This window comes from Diabrotica undecimpunctata, unplaced genomic scaffold, assembly GCF_040954645.1.
Source record: "Diabrotica undecimpunctata isolate CICGRU unplaced genomic scaffold, icDiaUnde3 ctg00000444.1, whole genome shotgun sequence".
In the NCBI taxonomy this organism is placed as follows: Eukaryota; Metazoa; Arthropoda; class Insecta; order Coleoptera; family Chrysomelidae; genus Diabrotica; species Diabrotica undecimpunctata.
The window spans coordinates 1-17794 of NW_027311902.1; the positions used below are offsets into that span (position 1 = coordinate 1).

A 17794-nucleotide genomic window follows, 5' to 3' on the forward strand; every position below is an offset into this window, starting at 1 on the left:
GATGTTTTCGACTAACCCACCTTGTATCTGAAGGAATACAATACCTTATAATCTGATTACGAAGGTATTTTGAGTGGTTACAGATGACCGACCAGTATATAGACCGACCGTAGAGTATATGATTGAAACATTTATTTGAACTAAATAAATATATTTTTTAAATTGTACTTATGTAAATTGTATTTTTGTTTTAATAAAACTTCTTTATTTAATTCAAGAATAAAAAGTTTCTTGCCATTTCTAAAAGATACATTTATTTAATTAAGGGGAAAGGCGCCAAATGCCGCCTGGCAAAATTTTCAATGTATTTTTAATGTATCCATTATTTTCGAATTCGGTGAAAACCAATAAATATTTTTGAAAAAATTTAAACGCAGAATGAAAAATTACATTATTACCGAGGGCAGAAAGTCCCTGAAAACTTCTACAATGTTTATTTTAATATGTTATGTAACAGGGGTAAAAATAAAAGAGAAACTATAGTATAATTAATTGAAAATATTGCATGCAAAAGAAACTTTTTATTTATTGTAATAAATATTTCATTTTGCCTTTAAATTTTTCAAAAATGCTTTTTAGTTTTCTCAGGATTTGAAAAAAAAAATGGATACATTTAAAACACATTGAACATTTTGACAGGCGAAATTTTGCGCCTTTCTCCTTTAATACCTTACGATTACAACTACTATTACTTACCTTATATAATTACGAATAGAAATCTATTCAAATTCAAAATCAATAGGATCAACTTCGGAATCCGTTTCACCTTTCCGCCATTTTGTCAACTACGTATTTCTTGAACTTAGATTTGTGTTGCCAGGCAATTTTTAAAAGTTCTGCTTTTACCATTTCATCTTCGTAAGGCAGATATTTATTCCGCAGCCAGTCAAGAATATCCTGTTTCTTCCACGCAGTCGTTGAAAGTCTTTCTACCATTCGTGAATGATAACGTGCATTATCTAATACTATAATTAAATTTGGTGGTATGTGTCCAATAATCTGCTCAAAATACTCTTCAAAAACATTAGCTGTCATCTCCTCGTGATAGTCTTTTGTGCTTTTGAACTGAAATTCCAACAAACCATGCTAAACAAATCCTTTTTCACTGCCAATGTGAGAAATTATTAATCTACTGCCTTTACCAGAACGTGGGGAGATACCAGTAGACCAACCTTCCATAAAGGCTTGCCTGAAGCTTAATATATTTTTATCTGACCAATATTTTTTTTTAAGTATGACCTGAGTTTACCCACGTTTCATCCTGGTAGAAGATTGGCCTTCCTTCAGCCCGGAATTTTCGTATTGATGTTAGATAATTTCTTCTCCAACATATTATCTCCTCCCGGTCAATCAAAAGTGATTTTCGGTCCGATTTCTCCCACCGGAAATTTAATTCTTTTTAAACTTGCCACAATTTAGTTTGTCCCATATGAGTCAAATCCGGGTCGTCTCTAATTTTTTGTAAAATTTTTTTTAGGTTTGGTATTTCTTTTTTGAAAAAAAAAATCCATGAATTTTTCTTCGAATACCATTTTTGGCAAATTCATCAATTTCAATAGGCTTTTTCCCTCTCTTTACATGTTCGTTTGTGTTTGGGTTAGCTATACCGTGTTTTTTTCTTTCTGATAGGAACCTATATTATGGTTGACTCTCCTACGCCAGTCATTTTGGCACAACTTTCGACTATGTTTCGGACGGTGTTTGTGGGATTCTGAGAAACCAGAGCATCGTGAACATTCAGGACAATAGTCTTCTCTTTAGGTAAATAGACAGACTTACTGACTGTACGCAACAGTACCGGTGTAAAACTTGATATGTTGATGATGAAGCCGTCACAAACAATCCAACAAAACGAGCACGAGGGAAAGGTACGTATATGTGCGTAGGTATATGGAATAAAAAATCACTCACGCACTGCATATAATTTGCAAAAGAAATATTCGAGACGCTAATTACTGCCGTAGACGCGGAAACACCGACGAGCCGTAAATTACATGCGATCCAAAACTTACTAAACAAAAAAATTGTTTTCGTTCGTATTAGCTTCACTCTTTCAAGTTAAGTTTCGAATATAAACTGAACAGACGAGGCACGTGGCCAAAGCCGGCATCTTTATACCCATTATATTATTAAAAATAGGGGAATTCCATCCTAATTATCTTGCAACGAATAGTACCTTCGGATATGAATGTTATGAATTATTTAACGAATAAACACCTCAGGAACGCTTATGATGATACAAATTTTACGACCGTTTTATGACTTTCAGGCACATTTCGTGCTCTCAACAATTTGTGAACGGAGAATAGAACTGAAGCTGGACCGCTACTTGGATAGCAAGTCGGAGCGTGAGTGGAGACGAATATCCAACTAATAGTCCTACTAAGTGGGACCGCAAGTCAGAACGTGAATACCCAGCTTAATGTAGCAATCTTACGTGTTGCAAGAGACACCCACATTATAGAAACACCGTATTTATTTGGGCTGCTCCAGTTGTTTTTCTATTCTTTAATGCTGTGATTACCTCCGTGAGTTCTTGAATTACTTTATAGTAAATGTTATATGAGGTTTGTTCTTTATGTACCTATTTTCCTACACAACTTCTAGGGTTATACCACAGATTCCTAAGTTTTTGTATATAGTTTTATTTAATAGTAATAACTTTAAAATATAATACACAATCAGGATAGACTCATTATAATAGAAAAGTGTCGATAAATTTCAGCTCCGAAAAAACGTGTTTTTTGTTGATTTATACCAAAAATTTTAATACAAGTTTACGTTACCAGAAAGAAAAGACCAGGTAATTATAAGCAGACTCTGGCTTGGGCATACACGACTTACGCATGGCTACATAATCTCCAAAGAACCACCACCAATGTGCCAAAGATGCCAAACACCTTTCACATTCAACCATATAATAATAGAATATGCAGAGTACACCCCAGCCAAGTCGATATTCAAGATACCCAACAGCCTGAAAGAAGCACTGGTTACAAAATTAAATGAAGTTCTGTCTTTTTTAAATTACTGTTAATTGTATAATAAATTATGATTTAATTTTTGTTACATGTACATAAATGTACATTGTACCATATTGTTGTAAGTCATGACTTCTTAAAGGTGTCTTATTTTCTTTATTTGTATCATAAACCTACCGCTAATAACCTTAGTGTTTGATGCAGATAAATAAAATAAAAATAAAAAATAAACAATCAATTCAAATTTAGAATTTGTAACCATTATAAAATATAGTATGTTCTAAAATTGTAGGTGTAAATGATACAGTCAACACTAAAACCGAATCAGAAAATTCACTTTCAGAACACGAAAGTGTATCTAGTGAACCAGCAAATATACCAGGACAAACATTGAGATATGTATCTAGACGTAGAAATTGGCGTGGACGTCGAGGTGGAAGTAGGGGATCATATAAAAAAGCAGGTAAATACCAAAAACTAGGTCTTGCATAAAAATATATTTGTAACTGACAAAAATACTTAAGAAAAAGTTACAAAATAAAAAAATATTTTAATTTGTTTGAGATTTTAATCATCTTGCTTATTTAACTGTGGCGTTGGCTTCTATTATTTTAGCAGGATCGCCATGTGGCGTTGGACATTCGCCCTACTAACCCAATCTGGAAATTTAAATTGATATTATCTACACATAAAAAGATATATGGTATGTTTTAACGTTGTTGCAAACTTTAACGTACTTACAGTTAAAATAAGTCGCGGTTGCGACTAGCGTAATGTCCGTCATTTGAAATATGAACGCTTTTTAAATCATCATCATCATCATCATTCAATCTTCGCTTATCCACTGCTGGACATAGATCTCCCTCATAATTTTCCATCTATTTCGATCTTGTGCCTCTTGCATCCAATTCCTATGACAACGTTTTAGATCGTTAGTCCAACGTGTTGGTGGACGATCTCTACTTCGGTAGGCATCATCTCTTGGTCTCCATTCCAGTATCCGCTTTGTCCATCTATTGTCTGTCATTCGAGCCACGTGACCTGCCCAGTTCCATTTTAGTGTTGCTACTCTCTCTACTGAATCAGCCACTCCTGTTCTTTGTCGTAGCTGGCGATTTGGGATCTTGTCTCGTAGTAAAACGCCCAACATAGCACGCTCCATCGCCCTTTGACACACACGGATCTTTTGAACTGTTCTCCTTGTCATGGTCAACGTTTCGGCACCGTAAGTTAACACTGGCAAAACACACTGATTAAACGTTTTTCTTTTAAGGCATATTGGTATATCAGACGATTTGAAAATATGGTTCAGCTTGCCGAAGGCTGCCCAAGTCAGTCTTATACGACGGAGAAGCTCAACGGTTTGGTTATCTTTTCCTAGGCGAATCTCATGACCTAGGTATTTATAGGCCCTTACCTGGTCTATGGATCTTGTTCCTACGCATATTATCTTCGCTGACTACAAGATTTGTCATCATCTGGGTTTAAGATATATTTATTTTCAATCCCCCTTCTAGCGAGGAAAGGTAGAGCTGATTTAAAAGTTCTTTGGCCTCATCTATCCTATCAGCTATTAGTACAATATCATCTGCAAACCTTAGATGGCTAAGCTTTTCTCCGTTTATGTTTATGCCCTTGTCGGTCAGTTTTGCCCTTTTACATATATATTCCAAAAGCGTAGTGAACAGTTTCGGCGATATGGTGTCCCCCTGGCGTACTCTAAGTTGTATCGGGAATTTCTGGGTTTGACGATCACCCACTCTAACACTGGCTGTTGCGTTTTGGTATATATGTTTAATTATATTTATATACCGATAGTCAATGCGGCATTCTGTCAAGGTTTCCAACATTTTTTGTTGATTTACGGTGTCGAATGCCTTTTCATAGTCGACAAATATTAAAGCTAGTGGTTTATTATATTCAGTGCATTTTTCTATAAGATTTTTTATTACCAGTAGGTGATCGTTTGTTCCATAGCCTTTTCTAAAACCCGCCTGTTCTATGGGCTGATAAAATTCCAATTTATTTTCTAGTCGTTTCGTAATTATTTTTGTAAATAGTTTATAAATATGTGAAAGTAGACTTATGGGCCTGTAATTCCTAAGGTTGGTAGCATCCCCTTTTTTATGAAGTGTGATAATTTCTGCGTTATACCACTGGGTTGGTGTTATTGCTTCCTGCAAACATCTAGTGAATAGTTTGGCAAGGACCTGCCATAATCTTTTTCCAGCCACCTTCAAGGCATCTGCCACTATTTCATCGCCTCCAGGGGACTTATTGTTTTTCATTTCTTGCACTGACCTTCGAACTTCATTTGGTGTTACGTCCGGTAAAATTTCAGATCCCTGATTGATTATCTTTGGTAATGATCAACTCCGGTTACATTGATGTTCTTTGTATAGTTGTCTATAAAAACTCTCTATCGTATTCATAATTTGAATTCTATCCTCAATGATTTGCCCCTGTTCATTTCTTAATTTGTGGACGTTTTTTCTTCCAATGGACATGCTCTGTCTGAGTACTTTCAAGCTTTTGTTTTCTTCTATTACTCTAGTTATTTCCATCGTATTGTATCGTCTCAGATCTTTTCTAACTTCCTTTTTAATTTTCTTATTCAAAATTCTTAGTTCATTTTGGTTATGATCCTGATTTTCCCTAAGTTTTCTTCTTTCCTCCAGAAGATGTTTTGTGTTGTGGCTTAATTTTTTGTTATTATTTTCAGGACGAGGACAGTATTTCTTTTCAGCTTCTTTCAATATTTGGGTAATATTATTGTTCATTTCATTGATGCTGATATTCTCTAAGTCGTATGTATCCAAACTAGTCTTAATATTTTCTTTGTAAAGTGTTATATCTTCTAGGAACAGCCACCTTTCACTTTTCTTTTTGAGGATCATTTTTGTTCTTTCAACTTCAGTGTTAAAAGTGGTTTTTGCTCTAACTAGTCTATGGTCGCTCCTTGTTGAAAATTTATTCAATACTGTTACATCCTGAACAATATCTTTCCGATTTGATATTATGAAATCAATCTCATTTTTTATTCTTTGGTTCGGACTCTTCCATGTCCACTTACTTTGGGGTTTCTTTCCGAAGAATGAGTTCATCACAAAGAGATTTTCCTGATGTAGGAAGTCAAGAAGCCTGTTACCTCTCTCATTTCTCTCACCAAATCCAAAGTTTCCCATAGCAGATTCTGCATCATCTTGTTTGAATCCCAATTTGGCGTTAAAATCTCCAATTATCAATGTGTAATGTGATTTTGAAGTTTGTATAGCTGCTCTAATATTTTCATAAAATTGATCAACTTCCTCATCCGGGTGACTCGTAGTTGGTGCGTAAGCCTGTATAATTTTAAGTTTGTATCTTGGGTTTAATTTAAAAATAAGATAAATGACTCTGGTACATATACTTTTTATTGTGATTATGTTTGGTACCCATTTTTTATGGATTAAAAAACCCACTCCTCCAACAGATGAATCTTCGTTTCCTCTGAAATGGAACATATTTCCAGACTTAAGTATTATTTGATCTTCTTTTCGACGCCCAACGTCACTTATACCGATTATATCCCATTTTATGTCTTGTAGTTCATTCTCCAGTTCTATCATTGATGCTTCTGTTGATGAAGTTTGTACATTGTAGGCACATATATGCATTTCTCGTTTGTTTTGGTGGCCTGATCTCTTCCGCTGATTCTTAGCACCCTCTGCTCCAACACTATTCTGACCGCCACCTTGGTCAGGGAAATTGGAACCGCCGGGGACTGAGGGCCGTACACTTGATGTATCCATCATGAGGGGAAATTTGGCCTTGAAACGCCGCGCTGGCCAAGCGTGTTGGCGAGTTTTAGAGTTGTAGTAGAAGGAAATATAGTGACCCGTCTGCCTTCGGAAACCTAATCGCCATTCGGGGTCGGAAGAAACAAGAGTTAGCCAAGAGAGGCTGATAGGAAAGATTAAAGACATTTCACTCAAGACAAGTTGAAAAAGAGTAAAATGTGAAGGCTCTTATGATCCGCCAGGTGCCTTTCATAAGCGTATGAGTATTTATTCACTTTGTGTTCCCGCTCATACCTCGGGGTGTTGACTACAGACTGTATGGCTTGTCCAGCATGAAGAATAGGGTGCACGCCATTTTTCCAAAGTTGACACCCCACTCCATGGCCTGACCTAGGCTTTTTAAATATGCGGACTCAAAGGCCGGTTACAAAAATAACATAACAATAATTAATAGTTCTCGCTTATCTGTTAATTACTTATTTTTCATATAATATCTACTTGAAAACGCAAGAAAAAAAATTAAATATAAAAATTTCATTAAGAATTATAGAATATCTTAAGGTTTTCAGTACAACTAATAATAATAGGATCTTGTTGTGGCAAAATAGTTAATGTTATATTTTTACTCACAATAACGAAGTATTCATTTAGATTTTCATGGTTTTAAAGAGAAAATACTTGAGCTGTGTTAGTTTTATTTCGAAGATTGTTTTTTATGGACCAAGTTTCTCTTGCAACATTTTTAGAGCTTCCCAGACGATTCTGATAGTACATTTTTTAGCGGTTTTGATAAGTTTAGATAAATCCTCTACTTGAGAATTAGCATAATTGGGTAGCACAAGCAACAGCGTAATTAATATTCAAGTGGCGGCATAGAATATTTCTACTTTTAATAGGTTCTGAAAAACTAGTTAAGATTCTTGTTATAACCCAATGAAAACTCAAAAAAGGATTCATTCAACAGAAAGTCATATTTTGTTATAGGACAGAAATCATTATTTGTAGAAAGAATTAGGATGCCATGATGAGCTAAACTTGGAGGACCACAATTGAAGGGTCCAATGCATAAACCGGTCAAGTCAAATAAAGCAAAATGTTCAGGAGAAGTAAAAAACATTTTGAGCGAAAACTATGAAACCTTGATAAATTTTGTATTTTCTAACATTTTAAGATCATCTTGTTAACACTATTTTTTTAAATAATGAGTTGTAAGTTAAAAAGAAAAAGTTATGGGTGAAAAATAATTGGACTTGACTGGTTTATGCAAAGTATTCATCCTTTTTTGCGGGAAAAAATAAAACCAAATAGAATTTCATATTCAAAAAATTATTTTCTAGCAATTTATTAAATGAAATAAACAAGAACATAGTTTCAACTAAATGTTAGTGCAGAGTTGATATATTTTTCTTTACTCACTGTCACTGAATTCTGATACCGAAGTTTCCTTATTGTCTGGTGAGACGTTCGGATGGTAATTTCGGATTGCTTCATAAAACCATTGATCACACTGTGGCATATGATTTGTTGCCAAAGACATAACATGCTCGAATTTGTTATTTTTCAGCTTTCTTATTTCAGTGTACAACTTATGGTCATGGTTTGGTAAAGTCAGGGGCTGCAAGTTCCTCTTATCTCTTATTTCAAAAGTATTGAATACAGTAAAGTTGACGGTTTCGCTACATTTACCCCTCCTTCCCACGGGTGGGGTCTAACAGTACAACTATAAATGAAGTTGCTTAATTTTTTCAATTTTTTTTTTGTATTTTTTTCCTACACTCGGTTTACCTTTTAATGGCAATGAATAGTACACTTTAGCATAATTTGGTGAAATAGTATAAATCCCTTCAATGACTACCTGTAAAAGTGTCCTGACAGACCCCACCCGTGAGTGGGCGTTTCTTGTTTTTGTGCTATGGCTTGGCTAACATTGCAGCTATAAATGCATTTATTATATACTAAGATCCAATAATACGAATGCAGAATTTTGGTCTTCTCGTCGATTGTTTCTGAAGTCTTTAGGAATTGCGGTAGTCCAGAAAAAAATGAAAATACGAGCACCAAATATGCGTATACCGAGAACATCACGGTTACTTGCTGCACAATTTTCTGGAATTAAGCAAACGACTAGGGATGACCCAGCCCCAGGTAAACGGGGATGTGTAAGTATTGTAAAAAAAGAAAAACTAGATATTTTTGCCAATTGTGTAAAAACTGGTTATGTATGGAATATATAAAAACGTATTGTGCTGATTGTGTAGAAACAAAATTAACATTATTTAACCCCCTCTATTTTCTGTTTCAAATTTTAATTTTGGATATTTAGTTTTACTTGTATTACTGTAAGTATATAGAGTAATAATGTTGTCTTTTTTTATAATCTTCTTTTGTATTTTGCCGTTCATAATTTTTTTAATAATCTCTTGTAAAAAAATAATGGTGTTAGTTACTTCGCTGTAAACTATACCAATACATATTGATACACATATTATTGTACTACCATTTAGGTAGTACAACTTTATATCAATACGTTTTCTTAAAAATATTTAAGAAATAATTTTTTTTTAATGAGAAATAGAATGTTTAAAACTTGGTCCTGATAGACCCCACCCGTGGATTTGTGTTACAAGAAAGTCACCCGTGGAAAGGAGGGTTAAACCTCATTTCACTTTCTAATTTTTCATATCGCATGACACGATATTTTGAGATGGTAAATTGCTTGTTCTTCCGTGAAAAATTTTTCACAAAAAATTGTTGAAAATGGGTCTTAAAGTTCAGAAACATATCTTGAGTCACATTAATAACTTAAAACTTTTTGTTACTATTTTTAATAATTTTTGAATATTCTTGGGGTAAATATATCTTCTAACGTTTTCGTTTTTGTCTTTCTATTGCTCCAAAGCTTCTGTCACAGGGAAGGAAACTATGTCCGGGTTCAGGGTATCTGTGCACTATCAGTCTAAGCTTCTCAGTAGTTGCCAAAATGGTATAAAAAAAACTGTACGAGTACAAAATTTTTGTTTTGGGACGAACAGTTATCAGAAAATATGTAAATAGTGGTTACGTGATTAATATGATTATTTAAAAAATGATGTAGTATACTAGCTACATCGTTTTGTCCTTTTGCAGCTATTGTCTCATCATAAACATAAAAATAACTTTTTCCATTACTTCCCACATGAATACAAAAATTGTATACCCAAAGTTGAATTTTGTAGAACACTTCATTACTCGAGGACACTGGAAGTAGCAAATTTTGCTGAAAATCGAATGTTAAAACTTCTACTTGTAAATCATTCTTCGCTAAATCTGTTTTTTCTTTCACGTCTTGATAAAAAGTTTCAGCTTTTATAATATGTAGTTTTTTCTCTGTTTCCAATGCTCTTTTTTTGTCATCATTATTGGCGGCATTAAATTGATTTTGCAACTTATCACACTTCTGACAAATATCTGACTTTGGTTTACCGAAGGATATTTTAAAGTTTTCTGTAAAAAATTTTCTATAATATTCATACTTTACAAATGGTTTCATATTTTCATTTTATAGAAGTAATTGTTCAGGTTCGTATTGTTCTAAGTACATGTGATGCATTTTTGCAATATTTAAAAGAGGCGAGAGGTAATAGTGCTGCAAGTTATCTTTCAAACTGTAATCTGTAATTTGTATCTTGGGTAACTAAGTATATGCTGACGTATCTTATCATCAGTGCCGACGGGTAGTTTATTAGGTCTTATTACGTGTTTTCCTCTGCCATCCACAGGAGGAGTTCCAAGTCCCATATGTAAGTAATTCTGTAAACGTTCAAGTCTTGGTTTAGAAATAGCATGTAATGAAAGAAATGCCTTTTTGCAAATTTTCCGTGTCGCCCCATCGCAGCGAACCTGGAGCAATAAAACATTTTAAATACTTGGTAAAAGCTTAAGCTCAAAAAATTTATATTTCATATTTCAACCAGTAATATTACCTTGTAAGTAAATGATGATCTGTTTTTTATTTCTTGGCCAGAACGTAGTCTTACTCGTTTAACTTCTAATTTGTCAATATTTCCATATAAATAAGCGTCTTGAAGATCTTTTGTCCCATGGCACAAAGATCGCGAAATATTTTGGTACAGTTTTCATGCCCAATTTCTTCAAAACACTTTAGCTTACAGTTGCAGTTAGTACCAATATGTTTTCCGGGTTTATATACACCAGCAATGGTCAAATAAGGCTCACCCTTAACTCGTTTATTTTTTCGTATGTTTCTATTCCATGATGTTGTACGTAAAAGTCGCTTTTTTCCTTTTTGTGTCGTATTATTAGACATTTCAGGAACATCTGACGTATTAGGGATGGCTTCAGGTTCTTTATTTTCTCCATCAGAGCTAACGGAATCATCGGATGCAGTATAGTTTGTAAGGGACTGAATTTTGTGGTTATGTTTATTTTGTAATTGGCAATAATCTTCGTTACTGGATGTATGGGTGCCTTCAAAAGGATCACTGACACTTTCTGTATCAGAAGACATTATTTTTAACTTTAAAATTTTTATTAAATACTGTGAATTACTCAAAATAACAACACCTTGATGCCAAAAACAGTAACACAATAAATGATAACCTATTTGACTGAGGACTGTGCATTAACCGGTCAAGTCCTGGACTCTACCAGTTTATACAAAGTATCAAAATGCAGGCAACAGATTATACGCTATAGTATTGATATTTTTAATCCTATCGAGCTGCTTTATGCACTGGAAGATGTAGAATTTTATACTGTGCATGAATAAATGCTTAACTCATTTTGCCCAAAAAGTGGACTTGTCCGGTTTATGCATTGGACCCTTCAATTGTGGTATATTTTTCTACCAAAAAAGGCTCGTTAACTTCAAGCCAGTGCTCGATAACCGCAACTATCAGGGGAAATCCTAATTCCTCTAGAAACAAAAATAATTCATCTGTTTTATATCTTATAGAACGAATATTAATCAGAACCATGCTAAAATTGTCATCACTAAAATAATTTAAGGTTTTTACTCCCACTGAACACGTTATATTAAAAAATTTGTTTTAAAGAGGCAACGGAATAGTAGTTTTGGTGACTTTCCCTTAATTTTTGTAGATAAATAATTGTTTTCGAAGTGGGAAGGAAAGTTTCGAACCTTAAAGCAGCAAAATCAGCTTCCAACTCAGTTGGACCAATTCTATAGACATCGTTAAATTTTAGAAGGATTTTTCATAGATCTTCAGTCTAAGTGGGAAGTCCTTCGGAAGCCAAAAAGAGTTTAACGCTTGTGTTGGTGAATATTTCTTGACATACTGAAGCAGGTTGGTCGTGTAGAAAAGCAAGATGTCGTTTAATGGCTAAAGATATCCAGTTCCCTTCATCTTGCAAGAAGATATCGACTATTCGAGCTATTAGTTAATATGTATTGGTAGGCAACCATATATAAGTATTTCTGACTATTGGTCGTCTTTAGTATGGTGCAGCCAAGTTAGAAAAAGGTGCATGGAAAAGGATCGCTACAGGAGCAATGCAACCAATTTGTGGCATTAGAGTTAGACGATCCTGATGGTTTCTAGGGCAACAACTAATAATAACCACGGAGGAAGCTACAGCTACCTGAGAAAAGGAATGCTAAACGTTAAAACGTTTAAAACAAATGATAAAAGATAATGCGATCGAATAATAAAAGTAAAATGTAATGGCATGTCTCACAAAACAGAAAACCAAAAAAGGTATATCGATGGAAGGCAACCGTATATACGTATTTCTGACTATAGGTCGTCTTCAGTACGGTGCAGCCAAGTTAGAAAAATGAGCATGTTAACTTGGAAAGGATCACTACAGGAGCAACGCGACCAATTTGTGGCATTAGAGTTAGAAAACCCTAATGGTTTCCAGGGCAACAACTAACAATAACCACGTAGGAAGCTACAGCTACCTGCAAAAAGGAATGCCAAACGTTTAAACGTTTAAAACAAATGGAAAAGGATAATGCGTGTACATACATTTTACTTTTATTTACGTCCATCTTTAAATAAGTAGTAGTGTATTTTAAAATATTATAATGGAAAGAAAGACTGTAAATTCTGGCAGCAGTGAAGAAAGTACTGTGCATAAATTAAACGTAGGATCTCAGAAAAAATAAAAAGAAGTAGTGGAAGGTTATGTGATGTTATGAAGCAATTGAGGTTAAGTTCACACGAAATAGGGCCAGATTGTAAGTGCTCCCGGTAAAAATGCTTTCAAAAGATTGGACTTTTGGAAAGAAATACCAATATTAAAAAATTTAATAGAATGTCGAGCAGAGATAAGCAGAACAGTTACTTGACTGGTCTGGTATCCATGACTTCAATAAAGAACCGAAGACCACAAAAAAATGTCAATGATGCCAAGTTTGGCGATAAAGTATATTTTTATAAAGTAAAAAATCAGCGTCCAGTTGATAACCATTGTAACTGTATTAAAGTGCCAGTTTGCATGAGAGTTTTTGTTTCATTACATGGCATTACTGGACCTTATCTACATACAATTCAGGAGTCTCTAAAGAAAACTGTTAAGGCACCTACAGATATGAGGGGTAAATATAAACACGTACATTATGCAAAGACTTCCACCACATTTGCGGCTGTAAAAGATCATATTTGTTCCTTTAAGGGCCGACACAGCCACTACAGTAGAAAAAAATCTACAGTGGTGTACTTACCAGACAGTCCAACAATAAGAAAAATGTACAATATGTATAAGCCTTTATCCCTTCCAGATATTTCATATGAGTTTTATCGCAAAACTTTTAATAATAATTTCAACATTAAATTTGGATATCCATGCAGCGATATCTGCAGTAGTTGCGATAAATATTGTAGCGTTATAGCTGCTACATTGCCTGCTTTCTTTCTTATGTTAATATATTTCGTTAATTCTATTCTCCAATTTCCATATCTTCTGTCATAATTCATATTCTTCTATATCCTCCATTGTATCTCTTATTTTTCTATATATTTTCTAAGATATAGATTGTATCAGAATTATGTCGTTACTTAATTGATTCATTATTCTCTTTTCATTTTTACTGGTATTTGGTATAAAAACCAGTTGGCGTCCAAATCTATCTTCTTTATATATATATATATATATATATATATATATATATATATATATATATATATATATATATATATATATATATTTCAGTATCTACCTTTCCTATTTTCTTAATAATCATCATTTTTATCTTTTACTCAAGTTTCTAAAGAATGAATTTTATTTTCATCTCTATTTCTGTTACTTTGGAACGAGAGGTGCCATCTTTATTCTCTGTTTAGTTTAATGCTAGTGACAAAGACTCCTTTTTGTTGACATTTCCCCCTTCCCGTTCGATACAAAAGTCGATATAGTGGCTTTTATTTCTAAAAATGTCGATTTTCTTCATGACTTTTGTAAAAGTATAATAACCAATTGTTGTGTCGTCTCCTGAATTAGGAGGTAAGAGTTTAATATATTTTATCGGTTTCCTGATTCTACCTGTTGTATAAAAATCTTTTTATAATTTTAACTTTGAAAATTCTAATCTCATTATTTATGATTATCATATTCAACCTCCGGGATACATTTCTCAGGTGCGGGTCAATTTATATTAACATCCAGAAGACCAACCGGCCTGAGAATGGCACTATCATTCCAATAGGAGAGTTGACTCCAGGGCAAGAAAATCCACAACTAACAACATGGCTTGCTAACAACCATAGCAGAAAAGACCAGGATAAAACTTAGGATTTGGTGACAAGCATTTTTCCTTACTATAATGTAACACTGTAGCAAGAAGTCAAATAATTTTTATTTAAATTCAATATAATATTTAAACATGTATTTTTCTGCCCTTTTTGTTTAATATTTTAATAAACATGTGTTAATTTAACTGTGTATTGTTTCTTCTTTTTACTTGTTTGCGTGTGTTGCTCCAGAGTAGGCCATATTCACGTCCTGAGTGAGCTAGCCAGGGAGTGTTTCGTATAACGTCTAATGTAGCAATTTTGCAATTGATACATTAGGGGTTATGACGTTAAAAATTGGTCCCAACGGGAAACGATTTGTCACTCCAACGTTGTTAGTGATGTTAGTCGGATTGTAGCAGCAAACTAAGGTTTGCGGTTACAAGTTGACAACAGCAGCTCAACGTTGGGATGTTACAAATTGAGCCTCGAAGGATTACAAATTGGCACCCAATGACTGTTCGTTGGAACCTTACAAATTGGTGCCTAACGTTACAAATTGGCGCCCAACGTGGGGCGCTCAAAAGTTTTCCGGCAAACAGCCTTTGATTCCTTTTCTTGAACAAATTGAGACGCTTAAAATCTCCAGGAATTGTTCTAATGATGACCTGTTTCTTTCTGCAGGAGATCTGTTTGATGGCAATGCTTTCACTTGGTGGCATAATCATCTTCTTAAAAAGACATTTCAGTCATGGTCTGACTTAGTTGCCGCTTTAAAGGAAACTTATCTTCCGGCAGATTATGAGAGGAATTTGTGGGAACAAATTCGTTCTACAAGGCAATCTTTTCGAGAACCTGTATCTACATTTATCTCTAATTTTGAAGCTCTTTTCTTCCGTTTACCTTCTGCCGTTTCAGAGAAAGATAAAGTATCTGAAATTAGACGTGGTCTTTTGCCAGACTACATCAAAGCTTTGGCTTTGCACGATATAGACACTGTATCTGATCTTACCTCTTACTGTAAAAGAATTGAGTCTGCGTTATCTATACCCCACTTTAATAATAATAATAAGAAATTTTCATATGAAACAAATTCACTTGATGAAATTTGTTGGAATTGCAACAAACGAGGTCATGTGTATCCTCAGTGCAGGTACCAGAAAAATAAATTTTGTTATGGTTGCGGTTTTAAGAACGTTATTAAGGCACATTGCCCCAAATGTTCAAAAAACGAAGCGCGAGGTTGTTCGATAGTGGACAGGAATCAACCTCATTGCAGTCAAATGTCTGCATCAAACCTAAAAGAAAAGAAGAACACAGAAGAACATACCAGGAAAAAATTTGAAGAAAACTTCAAACAAAGGACAAGCAGAGTAACATTTCAACTACCACCTATTATTAAAACGCGAGCTGAAACTTCTGATTCTAATTGTGATTTTAATCCTTTACCTATAGACAAAACTCCCATAGATACAACGCACAATGTTTCTTTAAATCCTGCGAATATTTCTTTTCCGTTGATTTCAACGTCTGATACTTTATGTAGAACTAATCCTCTTCTCGATATTCGTACACAGGATAATCGACCATATATTTCAATAAATATTGGCAGTGAAACAATATCTGCACTTGTAGACTCTGGTAGTAATGTCTCTATTATTGGCTCTACAGCCTTATTTCTTCTTAAGAAGCTGAATTTGCATCTTCACTATGATATTTCAGTACAGCTAACTACTGCTGATGGTAATGTCCAAAGTACCTTAGGTTATGTGTTTTTACCTGTTACCTTATGTGGTAGCACACAAAAGTTAAAAGTTTTAGTGGTTCCTTCTATCTCACATAAAATGATTTTAGGTATGGATTTTATGAAATTGTTTAGAATTTCTTTGGATTTCACAAATTTTTCGTATAGTACAGCTAAACTGTCAACTTGTGTTGTTAATACTATAGTAAGTTCAGAGAATTTATCCACCCATCAGCTTTCACAACTACATTCGGTAGTCAAACTGTTTAAGGAAATAGGCCCAACAGATTCTATTGGTAGAACCCACTTGTATACTCACCATATAGACACTGGTGATGCGAAACCAATTAGGCAAAGACAATATCCTCTTTCGCCTGCTATGCAGAAAATTCTCAACGAAGGAGTTGATGAGATGCTTAAGTTGAAAGTCATCGAACCATTAACAACCAGTACACCTTGGTTGTCTCCTTTGTGGTTGGTTCCGAAGAAAGATAGTTCCTATAGAGTTTGTTTTGATGGTCGAAAACTTAATTCGATAACAGTTCCTGATAGTTACCCCATGCCTTTAATAGATTCAATCATATCTAAAGTAAGAGATGCTAAATTTATTTCGTCAATCGATTTAAAACAAGCTTTTTATCAGATACCTTTGGATGATCAATCCAAATTAAAGACTGCATTTACAGTTCAAAATAGAGGTTTGTTCTGTTTTAATGTATTACCTTTTGGCTTAAATAATAGTGCACAAGCTATGTGCAGAGTTATGGATTCAGTTATAGGTCCTTTACTGGAGCCTTATGTCTTCTATTATCTTGATGATATTATTGTTGTTACTCCTGACTTTGATTGTCATATCAAAATTCTTAAAATGTTGTTTAAGAGACTTAAATATGCAAATCTTACAGTCAATTTTGAAAAGTGTCAGTTTTGTAGACCTTCTCTTAAATTTCTTGGTTTTGTTGTAGATCAACAAGGGTTAAGAACTGACCCAGCTAAAGTAGAAGCTATTTTGGAATATCCAGTTCCAAAAACTACTACTCAAATTGGTAGACTTATCGGATTGATAGGTTATTACCGTCGATTTTTGAGTAATTTTGCATCCATTTGTACTCCCATTTCTGATTTACTCAAGGGTAAAAAGAAAGGACAGTCTATTGTTTGGACTCCAGAAGCTAACTTAGCTTTCAGTCAGATTAAACAGGCACTAACATCTGCTCCTGTTCTTGCTAGTCCAGACTTTGACAAGCATTTTTATCTTGCTTGTGATGCAAGTGACACTGGTGTTGGGGGTGTATTATTTCAAAAAGAAGATGGTTTAGAGCATCCTATAGCTTTCTTTAGTAAAACTCTCTATAAAGCTCAACGTAAGTACACTACTACTGAGAAAGAACTGCTGGCTATTTTATTATCTATTGAAAAATTTAGGTGTTATATTGAAGGAAGTGAAAACTTCACTGTGATTACTGATCACTCATCCTTCTTCTTCTTCTTAAAGTTCCATCTCCTATCGGAGGTTGGATATCATAACGGCTATGGTCACTTTGTTAGCTGCTGCTCTGAAAAGTTGTAGTGAACTACAGTTAAACCATTCTCTAA

At 34.2% G+C, this 17794-nt stretch overlaps 1 protein-coding gene and 1 pseudogene across 1 annotated transcript in view; one reads left to right on the forward strand and one right to left on the reverse strand.

Moving 5' to 3' along the window:
- Window positions 1-3273: 3273 nt before the first annotated feature.
- Window positions 3274-17794, forward strand: part of LOC140431217 (uncharacterized) — a gene marked incomplete at its 5' end in the record, with an annotated part of 41156 nt that continues 26635 nt past the window's right edge. The window contains one exon of the mRNA XM_072519147.1: window positions 3274-3444. Coding sequence (XP_072375248.1) covers window positions 3274-3444 — 171 coding nt within the window. The remainder of the gene's footprint in view (window positions 3445-17794) is intronic.
- On the reverse strand, window positions 8169-11267 carry LOC140431216 (uncharacterized; annotated as a pseudogene).